The sequence below is a fragment of the Dunckerocampus dactyliophorus genome, chromosome 11 (assembly GCF_027744805.1).
Source record: "Dunckerocampus dactyliophorus isolate RoL2022-P2 chromosome 11, RoL_Ddac_1.1, whole genome shotgun sequence".
Taxonomy (NCBI): Eukaryota; Metazoa; Chordata; class Actinopteri; order Syngnathiformes; family Syngnathidae; genus Dunckerocampus; species Dunckerocampus dactyliophorus.
Window position 1 is genome coordinate 18,215,135 of NC_072829.1, and position 16,508 is coordinate 18,231,642.

The window sequence follows — 16,508 nt, forward strand, 5'->3', positions numbered from 1 at the left end:
TGCATGCACTGAAACTCGTGTGAATTGGGTACTTGATGACTTGAGTCACCCGTCATAAAGCGCATGCACAGAAACTCCCACATGATTCAGTTGAGTCACCAGACACAAAGTTCATGCGTATAAACTTGCACATGCACAAGTACCACCACCTAGCCTGACTTGTATCGCATTTAATCACGCCCTGACACGTTAACTGGTTTTCTTTTTAAATGTAGTTAGCGGGAGCAGGGGTGAGTAAGTAAATGAGTTAATGGAGACTAGGGTTGGGCATTGAGTCTCCAGCATCAATGGGAACCGGGACTATTTCGATTTGATTTCGTTTGGATTTAGATTCCTAGATTCGATGCACACTTTGACGACCGGAAGAAATAACGATGCTAGCTGATTTGGAAGTTGGGTGTAAATAAATGACGGGAGCTACTGCTAGGCAAGTTTGTTATTGGCACAGTACGTCTCTGTTAGGAACAGTCAAGGAACCTTCTCAACTCACACAATACACTTCCGGTCTTCAAAATAAGAGCGGTTTCGGCTCTATCCTGTTTACCTGTGTTCACAAAATAAGGGTTTCATAAAAAACAGCTTACTAATTTTCAAAAGTAAACATCTTTTGTGAACGTGAACAGCTGCAAAAAGAAACTTTATAACATTTCTATTCAAGTTGAATGGTTCGATATTTGTATAACCACTGAAAATAGCCTTGTAAGAAATTCTAAAGTTGATGAAAAGTTAATGTCATGAAACTATTTATGGGGAAGTTTAGACATTCCATCCAAAAAGATATCTGGTTAGCACCCTCATTTAAACCATGCAAACTTTAATGACCCTACCCCAAAAAAGCATCGGAATCGGAAATCGGAACCGGAATTAAAACGAGGAATCGGAATCGGAACCAGAATTGTTCAAATTCAAACGATGCCCAACCCTAATGGAGATGAGTACCGATTTAGTAAAACTGAAGCATGTTTTGTATGACTCGTTCAATACTCGCACATCTCTTATGACACTGAGGCCTTACCACGTTGAATGTAAGTCTGGCAAAAAAGGCACAACAACCCAAAGAAAAAGCAACACACATCTCGAGTTAAGCCCTGTACTATCACCAAACTGAGGTTTTTTTGTTGCACAATATGCCAATGTCTCATGTGACTTTGTGTGGCGGCAGCCCATAATTTTGCCATCATTCTGAATAAGTGTGGAAATGGCACAAAAAGTGTTGTGAGGTATGTTGACATCTCATATGATGTCAAATTCTATATTGTAAACACCTTAGGAGTGTTTTGACATATTAGTAGATGCCTTTCATAAATGCGTGAAGGTGAATGGGTGAAGGAGGACCTCAAGAACATTATAAGCCCTCGGGTGAACGTGTACCTTCATGGTCCAGTACAGTTTATTCACTACATGCGCTCTATGCACAAAGCCTTTTTTTGGTTAGATAAGTATGTGGAATGTTAAGTCTCCAAACACAGGTGCTTCTTATGAAATTGGAGAGATGGTTTAGATCGCTGTTACATTGGCAGACGTTGTGTGCACATAACACACTGAAGCGGGTCAAATTTGATCTGGGTTCTCAACAAGAATCATCAGCTTAGGAGACATTATAGAGTCCCAAGTAAAGCAAATATTTGATCATTTATCTCATCTCAACAAAGAGAAGTGAATGTTGCACTCAGCACATTTGGGAAGTTAATGCCCCTCGCCCTGTGTGGATTCCTTTACATAGGCTTTGGACTGCAAACTCAACAAGAGGACATTGCCCCTGTACAGACTCTCCTGATGGACTGCATGTGTTTGTATGTGGGGCAACAGATAATTAGTTGTGATTACTGGCTTGTTGTGCAACGCGCTAGTCACATTCTGTTGCTCCTGCGACTTGACCGCAGCAATTTGCCCCATGACATTGCTGATTGAGAACTGCGAAGCAACTGAGAGAGCCGTGCAGGATGCTTCTGTCCGTGGAATGTGACCGTCTGCCTCCACACCCACAGGCTGACCACAGGGGCGTTCGGAGGGACTGGGAATGTTGGGCCAATACAAACGGGACGCCCAGAGGAGGCCATGCCTCAGGCCTGTGGAACAGCACTGCTCTATGAGTGGCTCTGGCCTCCCACCCTTCACAACACTCTCTGTTATTCTAGAGACCGTCCCAGACCGAGGGAAAAAGAAGAATAGGAGAGGACACAAACAGGAATAATGGAGTTGAGAAAGGTTTGAACACATGATGCAGAGCACATGATGAGAACGTTCATGTCTGTTATGATGGAGACAACAAGCTGTCATAAAGAAAAAAAAACTTTCCCAGACATTTTCTAAGTTGTGACTTTAGTGGACAAACATAAGTCTAATTACAGAGGAACCCGACCAACATGTCAAGTCCTGGTTCACTGTGTTCTTATTAAAAAGTACCCTCTTCAGTCGACGCTTGCGGAAAACTGATCATGATAAAAATATATCGATGTACATTTGTAAACTGTATATATATATATATATATATATATATATATATATATATATATATATATATATATATATATATATATACTGTATATATATACAGTATATAATATTATATATATATATATAAAATATTATATATATAATATATATTATATTATTATAATATTATTAAATATATATAATATTATATATATATTCTAATAATATATATTATTAATATATATTATTAAAAATAATATATATATTATTTTTTCCATATTTTCAATTGTTGCATTTTATTCTATTTGATTTATTTTGGTTTTACTATTATATTTTACTCTGCATGCTGTGCTGCTATTGCCACTAACGTCTTGAGCTGTATACTAGATAGGATGTTGCTGCTATAGGAACATTAATTTCCCTGAGGGCACAAGCTGAGGAGATCAATAATATCTTATTTTATCTAATCTAGTCTAATCTCATTTAAGATGCAGACTCATTGTTCAGTGCAAAGTAAGATTCAAAATCAAAACATTTACATTTGAAAAAGGGAAATTGGTGGAAAGGCTGCCCACTGCCAGTGCTGCAAATTGCTGATGCTCAAGCATGGATATTGCAACCTACAGTTCAGTTTCTTTTGAATGAAAGTTAAAATATGGGAACTTTACAAAAAAACATTTAAATAGGAGGTTGATGAGAAAGAAGGGCAAAATACAGGCGTTTTCCGAGGAAAACAGGAAGATTGACAGGTACGATCATATAAACCAGAAAAATGTAAATAAAACCATCTTAGGTTAAACTAATTGTTCCTAAGGTCACAAGTAAATGTGCATGCAATGGCTATTTTTGGTTATGTCGACAACCGCTTATGTCGACATCAGTCGGCTTCCACTGCACCAGTAATGAGTCACCTGTAGATGAGCTGCATGTTACGACACTGGCCTCTCCCTGCCCCCTCCACAATAAGAGTTACTCTGATGTATTTATAGTCTTTCCAGTAACAGCTAATATAGTCGTAGAAATTAGAACGAGAGGGCGCGAGAAGAGATATAAAAACTGGAAACAGAGGCGTAAATTTAAACGAGAGTTCCTGGTAGAGCTCTGAGGGTGGAAAGAGTTTGACTGAGTGAGAGAGTGAGGTAAAAACGACAACAAGTCAAACATACAAAGACTCGATTCTGTGCTGAAGGCACGGCAAGGGGCTCATACGGGGTGGGGAGCTCCTGCACTGACAGAGGAGGCCTATAACCTTCAGCAGCTCAGTGGTTGGTGCTGAGGGAGGGTCAGAGGTTGGCTGGGGGGCTTTTGGCTTTTTCTGGAAGGATGGGACAACTGGTTTGTTATCAGGGTGTGATAGCGAGTGCAGCTTTTGCCTGAAGGAACTGCTGGTCAAAGAGCCTCTGAGGAACGTATTCTTAGGGCACTATCTTTATCATCCAGTAATGAGGGGGGCTGGCATCTGACAGATATTTACATATTCCCCCCCCAGACGTCTGTCCAGAGAGAGAACTGGAGCTGGCACTTTGGGACGTATATTTTATGCCTGCCAACAAACACGCAGAGTTCTCTTTGTATTGGTGCCTAGTGAAAGGCGGACTAGAATTACAGCAGTTTGGCTGCTGTGGCTGTCCACACACACACAGAGATCCAGTTGAGTGTTTTCACTGTCTATTTGGAGCTGGTTCCAGTGGTCAGCCTGTGGTTTCATGCAGCAGCTTACAGTCTATCGGCAGCAGGACTCCAGCAATGCTTGCTGGATTGTTGAATGACGTTCAGGAATGAGCTGCCAAATCACAAGCGAGGGCAGCCTGGAAGGAGACACGGCCTACGTGCGTAGAAGGACAGTCGAGGGTTAGCATGTAAAATGCAAATCACCCAAGCCTTCAACAATTTTTTTAAGACGTTCCCATAAAATGGCTGCAGTGTGTAACTGCGGCAGCAAGCAAGGGAGCAGCCAGCCTCCAGAATGGACCCGCTGTGTGCGGAGTGTTTGTGGACTGTGGCTGAGCTGATGGACACAACCCAGGAATGGGCCTGGAATCAATTTAGTGCGTCCAAAAGTGCCTGTGAATGTAAATAAAGCTCTTGAGCAAACAAACGTTTTTCCGAAAGGCACACACAAACACAGAAAAATGCATAAGCCTACAAAATGAATTGAGCGCTGGTGGGCCCCCTTCGTGAAAATGATGAGAACCCAGTCAGCTCCGTGTGCTTGTTTCCACAGAAATAAAAGCCAGGGCTCTTCTTCCGGCCTTCTGGCTAATCTTAAGGGTTTTATCCCTGGAATCACTTGAGAAGGCGGCATGGCAGCTGACCAGGAAGGGTCCAGTAGGAGGGTAACTTCCTCCCACTGTTCCTCTCCCATCTTTCGCTTCACTGAGAGGGGATACCAGAGAGCACCATTGCATCTTCCTAGCCTATTTACACAGATGGTGGCAAGCGTCATTATTTTTGTGTGGGGCATCAAGGAGGAGAAGGAACAGGATTGGCTGACTTTCCAAAGGCTGTTTATGACTCAAAAAAGGGATGGAAGTTCACAACATTGGGGCCGAGCACCTCCAACATCTATCAACCTTTTCACACCTCAGTCACCCTCAGCGTTCAAATCACTTTCTAAATTTTGCCCCGTAGTGGTTGTAAGCAGTATAAAGCATGAAATCAGAGCAATAAAAACGAACAGAACAATCATAACAACACTTTTTCTAATGCACAAAAGTATTCATACATATTGTAACCACAGCTTGTTCTGCTTAGAAATTGATGATTAAAGCGCAATTTTATAACAATCTTAAAAGGAAAAAAATAACACAATGAAATTGAACACAAACCTCAGAACCACCATGATAGACGATGTCATGCAAGACATCAACAAATCGCACAAGACCTCACACAAGCTCAGTTCAGCAAATATAAAAAGGATGAACTCCGCAACCGTCTTTTCTCTTTTTTTGTGCCACTTATTCCAAAAGAGGGACCGAACACAACAAGGAGACAATATTTCCATATCGGATCACATCGCTTGTTAGCAGTGTTGCCAATTTAGCGACTTTGTTGCTATATTTAGCGATTATTCGGACCCCTCTGGTGACTTTTTCAAAAACGCAACTTTTGCTGGTGTTATTGGAGACTTTTGGAGATTGTGATGAGAAAGCATGTATCGTTGTTAAACCTGGATTATGCTTCTGCGTAGTCACAACATCGTCCCCTCTGACGGGATCTTCATCCTTCTACTCTTCATGTAGATTGATGATTGGGGTGTACTGATGCAACTTTTTCACTTCCGATAAGATACCGATATTGCAGCCTCGAGAATCGGCCGAAACTGATATCAATCCGATCTAGTATGAGCACAGCTCATACATACTTTTATTACTTACTGTATTTTGTAGTGTGGAATGTTAGAAAAAGCTTGATCAAGTGATCCTGATCAAAATTGTAAGACCAGTTGAAAAATTGCAATAATTTAGCATTTTACACTGTTGGGAGTTTAAAGAGGTTCTAAGTAGAGCTTCAACCTGCAAAATAAAGTAGTGGGAGTGAGACAAATATGTTTTGAGTAAGCAATTTATTGCAAACAACCATTAAAGTGAAATAGGCTGTTCATCAGCTGATCTAAACTTCTGAAACATCTTCAAAGATCCTGAGGGTTATGGAACAAAAAAGTCCAAAATTTCACTGGCCCTTAGCCGGAGGATCCGATTGGCTGTTCGTAAAGACACACGACTACAAATGAACTCAAGCTGTAATGTCTGCTCTGAAGTCAAATTGTTTGTCCATTTTTCAGGTGGTTATATTATAGTTTTCCATACTTTAGCCAACTAGTCAAAGTTCTGATTGCATGCAGACTCATTTTTGGGCACATCATCTTGTTCAAACCTATTCCACACTATTCCTCTACTTTTAATGTCCAGATTTCTTCTCAACAGAGAGCCCAGCAGCCCATTGAGCCCACCCAGAAATGATATCATTCTCATTTATTTATTCAAGGCTCCAGAATATAAAGTGATTTTGTTAAGTAGTGTTATTAAAGGTTTACGTGTCTGTATGCACATCAATCAGGCAATTCGGCACAGTAAATGTGTTCCCTTGTCCCAGTTCACCGCTGATTGGAACTGGAACTAATCGATGTGTTACAACACTCCCATATGATGCAAATGTGGATCCGAAATCAGAGGGGAAGGTGTTAATGAAGACGGGCTGTACGCCCTCTGAACAAGTCGTATACACACAGGAAATGGCCAATTATGCAATTATTTAGAGACGTCTAGCGACTTTTATGACAGCCAATACAGGCGTCCCGCGCAAATCGCTGCTTGATTATTGCTCCCTCACTGTACACTGTTCCCTCGCTACATTGCGGTTCACCTTCCACGGATTCACCATTTCACTGATTTTTTAAAGTGCAATTTTGCGTATATTTTTTTTTAAAAGAGTATGAACGCGCACTGCGTTCTGCGTCCTTGTGGTGTATTAGAGCCATCTATTGGTACTCTGTACTATGTGTCTATTATTGTATTTACTACTGCTACCAGTAGAGGGTGTTGTGTACTCATGTGAGAGTTGAAGACAGTGCAGCTCCACCTTGTCTCAGTATGTGTTTAGTGTCTGTACGAGCATATTAGGAACCAACAGTAGACAATAGCCAGCTAAATATAGAGCCACAGCAGTCCTGATTGGCTAAGGGAGAACTCGCCCATTGGGTTATGCGTCCTGATTGGCTGTACACTACTGTTAATCAATCTCCTTCCAAGCTAACCGGTTAAATGACTCTTTGGTTCAAGGAGTAGGATGAGGAGAAGGACGACGGCAGGAGCAATATGTTTAACAAGGATACAAAAACGCTAGAGCCGAAAGGCGCCAGGACGAGGCACGGTCAGAGGAGTGAATACGCGTGAGTCACTTAATAATTTCTTGTGTCCAACCTAGTAGATTGATCATTAAAATTCCAACGAAATTTGAACTTTGAGTGTTTAAACAAGAGAGAAATGTGAGCAAATGTTAATGCCTGTCTGAGAAATTTCATAATGTGTATTGTGAGGGGTTTTACAGCCTTAAAACATATACGTATAATAATTGTAAAAAAATAAAGTTGGCTACTTCGCGGAGATTCACTTATCTGTGTCTGGAACCAGTTAACCACGATAAATGAGGGATTACTGTGTATGGTCTCTCACTGAGTTGACTCACCAGAAAACACTGCTCATGCTCAACTCTGACGCAGAACTTTGACGGGCTCATGACAGTGACTACACAGAAGCACAAACCAGCTGGAGCCACAGCAGAAGGATGAAAAAGCCGCATGTGGCCCCGGCACAGCAGGTTGATGACCCCTGGTATAGGTAATGATAACACAAGATGATCCATGAAAAGATGGAATCGGAGAAAACCTTGTCGCGAGCTAGTACTTCCGTAGCCAAACTCAATTTTGCATCTCAGCACACAACTACGGTGTGTTCAAAGACTGGCAAAAAAATGCGAAATCTCAATGTTTGATGAAAAAAACATTATCTATGAAGCCTAAAAACATAAACGTGTAAAAATTGTGGGGTTTTTAACAGTGGTTAAAATGCTGTCAATGCTGAGTCCCTCCTTTCCTTATATAACAGTTTTGTCTGATGCATCCCCTCCTGTTCATGCTAACCTGTGGCACGTGGGGCCATTTACCCGGTAACCACACGTGGAAGAAACAGTACCCGGCAACACAAAAATGTGTGCAGTCAGCTCTATGAACCGACATGGCTCTTAAAGCACACAGCAAACATCGTGGATGTCTCCTGAGCCGCCAGAGCTAATATCAACAGTGTCTGGATTATGGCTGCTTTGATGAAAACGTGGTAAACACTACGGTGGACGAGCGGCGCCGTGTGACTCACCTATCAGGTGCTGAGGGTCAGGGGTCACAGCTGCAGCTAATTAACATGCCAGGTTCTTGCACCACTAACATGTATGGGTGTTAATTCGACCCACATCCAGACGAAAGAATGTTTAGGTTTCCTAGTGTATCAACCATTAGAGTTATCAAAGGTGGTTTTGTCTCGTTCTCCCCCCCCCCCCCCGCATTCTTTCATCACCTTCCTCTTTCTTTTACTCACCCCTTTGTTGCAGGCTGAAAACTGAGCCCAGCCCAAACTCTCAGCGTCCGTTCCATGTTTGACATTTCAGGAATATTTCCACTTTGCTTTTTTTGGTGTCCTGCTGTGCTGATAAAACGCTCCAAAAGAACAGCTTTTCTTTGGGTTCTAGTTAAAGTGACCAACCAACTGAGGACATGATGATTACAAGAGGTCCATTCACACGGCTCCTGCTGAGCACCATGAGTTACTGCACACAGCCTTTCCGCCATGACAAAAGAAAAGCTACTGCTTTGACCTGCTTGGCTTTTAGGCATTGCAGTGCATTTAAAACATTGAGTTTAAGCAAGTTATTTAGTCTGTAACAGTAAGACTCGTAAAACTAACATATTCTGCATTGAAACACAGAATACTACAATCAAATCTAATAGTGACTATTATACCATCTATTCATGGGGTAATATCATTAAATTATCATTTTGCGTGAGAGTGCGACCCACAGCTCAATTTTTTTTTGGTCCCCGGGGAATATTTTATACAGTAGATCTCCACTGTTTGCTGGGAGTCACCACCACCAAATGCCGGAAATGTGCGAGTAATTGATACACCCATAAAAATGTCTATTTTTAACATACGACTCGCTCCTCTTCTCTGTCCTGCTAGCTTGACATTGACATTATCTTCAATAGGCCTCAGATAATTACTAAACACATTTAAAGTATAAAATGTACACATACTCACCGCTAATTAATGACAATGTAAGACGATCGATGAAAAGATGGAATTGGCGTCACTTTGTTGAAGTTTTATATATATATATCTATCTATATCTATATCTATATCTATATCTATATATATATATATATATATATATATATATATATATATATGTGTGACTTTCACTTTTGCGTCGCACAGCAACTATCGTCCGTTCAAGGACCACCAATCAAAGTGTGAAATCTGAACGCTTGATGAAAAAATATTATCGGTGAAGCATAAAGTCATAATCAATGCAAGGTGAATGAGATGTGTTGAAATATAAAATATAAACATAAAATAAAAATTCACAAAAATTTGCGAACAAATGCTGAATGGCGAGTGTGATCCATTGTACATAAAATTACATTTGAAACATTATGAAGGAGGTTTAGGCCACATTGAAAGGAGAAAAAGATGAAATAGTGAATGTTTGAACAAGATAACATTAACAATAATAATTACTGAAATATATTCAATGTATTGAAAAGCTTAGCATATTTTTAACTGCACTCTATATGTGCCCTGTGATTGGCCGACAACCAGTCCACGGTGTACCCTGCCTCTCGCCAGAAGTTGCTGGGATAGGCTCCAGCATACCCCTGCGACCCTAGTGAGGATAGGCGGCATAGAAAATAGATGGATGGATATCAAAGTTGCCCTCACATCCTTACATTTTTCTTAATGTAGCCCTCGGTAGAAAAAGTTTGGGCACCCCTCGACTAAGTTGACACGCAGACATATTGCACTTATAACTTAACTGTTTTCCATCCCTCCAGCATGCTGGAGCCTATCCCAGCTGACTTCGGGCGAGAGGCGGGGTACACCCTGGACTGGTCTCCAGCCAATCACAGGGCACATACAGACAAACAACCATTCGCACTCACATTCATACCTATGGACAATTTAGAGTCACCAATTAACCTAACATGCCTGTTTTTGGGAATGTGGGAGGAAACCGGAGAACCCGCACGGGGAGAACATGCAAACTCCACACAGAGATGCCCAACAGAGATTCGAACCCACATCTTCCCGATCTCCTGACTGTGTGGCCAACATGCTAACCACTAACTTCACATAATATTATGACTTTATTCCTGAAATAGTTCAACCCTATTCTCCTGTCAGTATTTATTGTTACTTTCATTGTGGCTCTAATATTCTATTATTATTTTGTCTTAACAGTTGGCTTGGTGTTAACTTGCTATTACGTTGACTTGAGTAGCGAGCTATGTTTTTTTTGCTCTCTCAGCAAAAAAATAAGGTGTGCAGGTGAAAGAATAAAGAGAGGCTTTGTCATGGAAGCCTTACAGTTTGAAGCCAGGTGTGCATGAAAGCATAAGAACATAGGTGAGCCCTCACAGTGAGCATAAGATGCCATTCACTGAATTATCTTACAATTCTAAATATATTTTAGCTGGATTTATTAACTAATATGACAACAATGTGTGCATAGTGTTACAGCTGAATAATGGAAAATTGATTTGACACAAAACCGTGTTTGTGCAGGGGTGTCCAAAATGTGGCCTAAAGCTATTTTTTTTGTTAATAACGATGGAGTTAAAAAATACAGTCAAACCTCAATTTTTGTACCAGTTTTCGCATGATTCGGTTTTTGTCAAAAATGGTCCAGAAGATTTAATAGCGGAACGCCGGAATGTACTCTAAACTAATCAAGTTTTCCCATAAAAATAATGCAAATCCAATTAATCCATTCCAGAAAGCCAAAAGCCCCAAAATTCTAGTTTTCCATGCAGAAAACACTTGGAAATGCATAGAAATGATGAATGAAGAGGATAAATTAACTTTTAACTTTACTTTTATCTTAATTGAAGATGTGATTGTTGTCAAAGACGGCAATGTGACAGCGAGAGCAACACAGACATCGCCTACGTGTTTTGCTATGAGATATTTCTTGAATTCAGTGTTTTTCACCCTCTTTACCAAATGCTGGCACTTATAACTTTCTTTGGCTCCATTGTGGGTTATTTTGCAGCCATGGTCAAAAGAAAAGCAGAGACTTGTGGCTTAACTGTGTTGGCAAAGAACTACAGAGCCAAGCATTGACGACATCATAGACGGGCGACGGAGCTGACTTCTGGTTCCTGTTTACAAGTCTTAGCAAGCTAATAGGCTGCTAACAAGAAAGTCTTACGATAAAATACATTGCAGTGTATTAATAACACAAACCGGCAAACGTACACACACTGAGGCAACATTTTGGCATACAATGGAAAAACATGCTAACCGGGGCGTACGCTAACCAAGGTTCCACTGTATTTTCAAAAATCTCTATTCCAGCAATACAGTTATGTCCTGACTCTATTTTACAATTCTGCAGAAGTGCATCATCAGAGGTCACAGTAAGGAATGTGGAAAGTGTTGTGGGGGGGCTGGTGGGGTGAGTGGGTTGTGCCTCTCCTGGAATAGCTCTCCTGGCCTGGAATGTTCTGGGGAATGTAAGCCAAGACCAATGATTGGTCAGTAGGGGAAGACAGTGTGTGTGTGTGTGTGTGTGTGTGTGTGTGCATGTGTGTAGCAAGGTAATCAGTCAGTTATGGCATCTGCGTTGAGAGCCAGTGAGGACAGATCAATCATTACGCACGTTTGAGAACATCCTCTGTGCATTTGGAGTTTGACAGCCAAGCTATGTGGGGGTCTCAGCCCCACGTCTGTCCTTTCGCCACCTTATTGTTGTGGCTTCTGTCACCTTTCCATGTTTGTTTGTGCGTGTGATGTGCTCTACCGTAGCTGCTGTGCTCCTCCTTTGTGAAACCAGATCTGACTCGTCCATCTCAGCCTCCCAGAGCTCAGACAGCCAGCCCATTAGGCCTCATGCTCTGTGGGTTGACCTTTGAACCTCAGTCCAACAGTCCCGAGGTCGACCAAAACAGGTCCGGCAGGCTATGCTAGGTCAGCGTTTTGCTGGGTCATTGCAGGCTATCAGCTGTTATCTGTGTGTCTACCTATAAGCGGGGACTCTCCAAGGTCTGCAAACATTACAGGCTCTGATGCAAGCAAGCCTGAGGACAGTCACCAACCAGTACAGTAAGGGCATTTTAGATGGAGCTTTGATTACACAAAGGGCCTTAATGTCCCACTTTAACAGCTTGTAAAGAAATAAGAGACAGTGTGAAGTGTCTGAGGCGAGACTGCTACTTCTGGGCTAACACGAGCCAAGAAGTGAGGGCATGAGGATCTCACGGCCGAGCCTGCTGGAAGTGATGGCCCTGCAGGATTCTTGCGTTAACCTTGGCTTCTTACTCTCACTCCCCGCACAGAAAATCCAAATCTCTGCCACAACATCCCCAACAGGAGGACTACTCCCTCGGCAGTGTTTGCTCAGCTGCACTGGCTTTGTGGCGGCGTATCCAGCTCCCTTGTTCCTGCTCCCCGACTGTTTTCTCCCTCTTTCTCTGTTTAGTTTCTTTTCTCCGAACAGTTTGTAGCCTCAGTTGGTCTTTGTTTGGCCTAAGGATAGCCTGTCTGACCATTTTAACTGACAGCCGCGAGGTCAAGAGGTTGAGTCGAGGCGGCTACCTGAGGAAGTCTTGCGTCTATCGCCTCATAGTGTCACCGTGGTGTCAAGATGTACACTAGTCATGTAAACACCTCTGCATGTGTGCTCTGACTCACTGCTGTGGAAACCTGGTGGTACACTTACCGGTCTACAGAAAACAGTGCTAATAGTCACCGCAATATACTACAAACAAATACACTACTCACAGAAAGTTAGGGATGCAGTGGATCCCCGCACATTCGCAATTCAGCATTCACAGCCCTGCAAATTTTCGGATTTTTGGTAAAAAAAAAAAAAGGGTACATTCTTTTTCCTCCAAAAATAAAAACATTTATTATAGTCGATAAGAATTGATAAATATGCGATAATACTGTTAAAATATAGAATACATTTTCCACTGTTAAAAAAAGCCCACAATGTCTTTGTGCTTCACTGATAATGTCTTTTCGAGAGCGCTGAAATTTCGCACTTTGTTAGGCAGTCCTTCAATACACCATAGTTGCCTTGAGAGACAAAAGTGAAACTTATATACCGTATGACAGTCTGGACTCAAAACCTGCAGCGAGGTGAACACAAGTTATAAGCCGCACTTTTTGTTATAGTTTGGCTGGTCAGGTGCAACTTAACTTAATACACTACCTTTAAATTGAACAATAATTATTTAAGTTGAGGTTGTGACGCAGTTAAAACTGAATGATACCGGACACTTTTTGTTAAGAAAAACTTCCTAGTACGCTTCCGCCTAGTAATGTGCAACTATAATGATATGATACTGTACCTGTGTGCATTGATAATTGTGGTATTTTAGACAGAAGTGTTGTTTAATTAGGACACTAATTATGTATCGCTTTGAGATTGTAGCTGCTGTGTCAGCCACCGACTAACTAAATACACACATATGATTTTCGGTCTATTTTAAATGAAAAATGAAGTTTTGGTGTTAAAATACAGCTGTTTGATATGTTTCCACACACCAGGATGTGTCCAGTCATCTTAAAAAATCTGCCTTTTTTTTTTTTTTAAGCTTCTACAACATTTTTGCCATGGTTTGCATATATTTTCCGGTTAGTGTACAATATGACGCTCGCCTTGTTGTGTTATTAATACACTGTGTGAGCACTGCTGTGTTCTTAACGTGTTTTTATCATAAATGTCTTTGTTAGCATCCTTTGCTTGCCAACAAAATGGCAACCAAAACTGGAAGTCAGTGTTGCCATGTTGCCAGTCTATGATGTCATCAGCAATTTTATAGTTTTACAATTATCGTTTTACATGCATAAAACAGTTGCAAAAGAATATAAATGAGGAATAAAAGGGATAAATGAACATTTAAGGTTACTTTTACCTTCAATGAAGACGTGACACAATGTGGCAGTGAGATAAACACCTTCCTCCTTCAACACCGCCTTCCTCGACAGTGTTTCTCACCTTCTTTCTCAAAATGCTGCTGAAGACGAACGTGTCGATCTCGCTGCCACATTGTCTTTGGGAACGTCTTTGAGAACAGTCACGTCAATAATCATTCTTATGGGAAAAACGTATTCGACTAGCATCCATTTCGGTTAGAGTTGGTCCTTCTGGAACAAATGAATGACACTAACGAAGGTTCGACTGTACATCGCTAAGCTTACAATTCACCATACACACAGACTCTATGTGTAAAAATATGACTCTATGTCACAGAGTCACATTTTTTAAAACCTGTTCCCATAGAAAAATAATATTAAGGGTGGTTAATCTGATTTTAAGTTTCCAAAAATGCAATGTTCATGTTTTATCTGTTACAGTACATACCTTGTATTTATCTATTCATTAAATAATGGAGTTTTATGTCTGTTTTACTCATCTACTTCCTATTTATCCTCGATATCCTATCTTTGTTCTATGACCAAAACTTTGACTCGCTTATGAAATTATTATTTATTGATGAGTTAATTTTTTCATTTTAATGTATTTTATTGTGGAATAAGCGATCTACAAACTATTAATTTGACTATTATTGTTTTATCCTTTGACTATTAAGTAGGATCTGCCTCTTCCTACTCCTTTTCGGACTGGTTGAATTGTGCAGGTGTAAACATGTACCTGATAGTACTTTGTTTTGCCAGTGGAAGGCATCGATAGAGAATACAGCAGTGGTAGGCACTGTGCAGTTAAAAAGGGTCATGATTTAATGCGCGTATGCGCCTAACCTGCAAAGACGCGTAACCGTTTGCGTCGTGGCGGCGGTCCAAGGCCGGAGACACCGGTGCATTCGTCCTCATCATCACAGTCGCCACTCTCAAATCCCTCTTCGCCTTCTTCGCCATCCACACCACCTGTGCGCGTCCGGGCCCTCCAGTGCTTCTCCGATACCGCCACGAGCCGCAGCAACTGTGGGAGAAACAGGAAGTCATAAAGATTGCACGACATGGGCATGTAAGACATGAAAATATGTGATTTGATGCTGTGCTGTGCTGTGTGATTCATCCAAAGTAAAATAAAAGCCAATGTTATAATCACAAGCCATGAATATTGTTTTGTTATCATCTGTTGTTATTTTTACCCCAATGTGATTAATTCCGAGGTCTGTGGCCGCTTCGTATAATTTACTAGTCGAAAAAGAAAGAGAGGGGAAGACATATTTAGCCTTTACGAGCAAACATTGCCTTGTTTGGTTGTCTTTGGGCAACAGGGATAAAATAACATTACATAACACGCGTCTCCATTGGACATTCAGGGCTCAAGATGGACAAAAGAAAAGAGACACATAACACAATTCATCAATAAAGGGTTCCTTCTTAATATTAAGTTTTCATTTATTCGATGCTTTTAACTTTGTGGGGAAAAACAAGTCTCTTCCAAAATGACTGTGTCTCATAGCAAGGTCCATAAAGGCATGTTTGGAAGAACTTAAGAACCCGGACCTCATCTACGTCAAACACGATTGGGATGAACAGGGATTGTGAGGTTAATTGACAACTCTAAATTGTCCATAGGTATGAATGTGAGTGTGAATGGTTGTTTGTCTATATGTGCCCTGTGATTGGCTGGCGACCAGTCCAGGGTGAAGTCAGCTGGGATAGGCTCCAGCATACCCCGGCGACCCTAATGAGGAGAAGCGGCATAGAAAATGGATGGATGGATGGACGTCTTTGTTAGCATCCTTTTAGCTTGCTACCACATGGAAACAGGAACCGGAAGTCAGCACCGTCGCCCGTCTATGATGTCATCATCTCAAAAATATTAACACAAAACACATTTTTATAGATTTACAATTTTAGTTTTACATGCGTAAAACAATTCTAAATGCATATAAATGATGGATGAAAAGGGTAAATTCACATTTAAGGTTACTTTACACGGGCCAATTAAAAAAAAATAAACTGAGGGGTCGAAAACGGCCCCCGGGGCCACACTTTGGACACGTCTGTCCTAACCTAATGTGTTATGCAGAACATACCAGAATTGTTTCACTAGTGATCAACTTAGAAATAAAAGCAAGATGTGCAAGTCGTGAACAAGCCTTTTAAAACTCACAAGTTTTTTTTACTGAATCGTGACTCACGGTTACTCATCTCGACTTACTCACCCTGCTACCGCTAGCTATATTAAAAAAGAAGGCCGGTTAACATGTCACTGATTACTCTATTATTTACTTACTTACTCAAACTGTTTGTAGAACTGTATTAGAACCGCCACCCCTCGGAACAAGCAACAGATCTGGTCCTTGCCTCAAATCAACT

At 41.1% G+C, this 16,508-nt stretch overlaps 1 protein-coding gene across 2 annotated transcripts in view; it reads right to left on the bottom strand.

The window, feature by feature from the left end:
* The window catches only part of gpc3 (glypican 3), a 158,293-nt gene that overhangs the window by 12,341 nt on the left and 129,444 nt on the right, over positions 1-16,508 (bottom strand). For both annotated transcript variants that reach the window (XR_008572878.1, XM_054791896.1), the window contains exon 7: positions 14,976-15,156. Coding sequence is in view for 1 of the 2 variants with exons in the window: in XM_054791896.1 (XP_054647871.1) it covers positions 14,976-15,156 (181 nt within the window). In the remaining variant the exon portion in view is untranslated. The remainder of the gene's footprint in view (positions 1-14,975; positions 15,157-16,508) is intronic.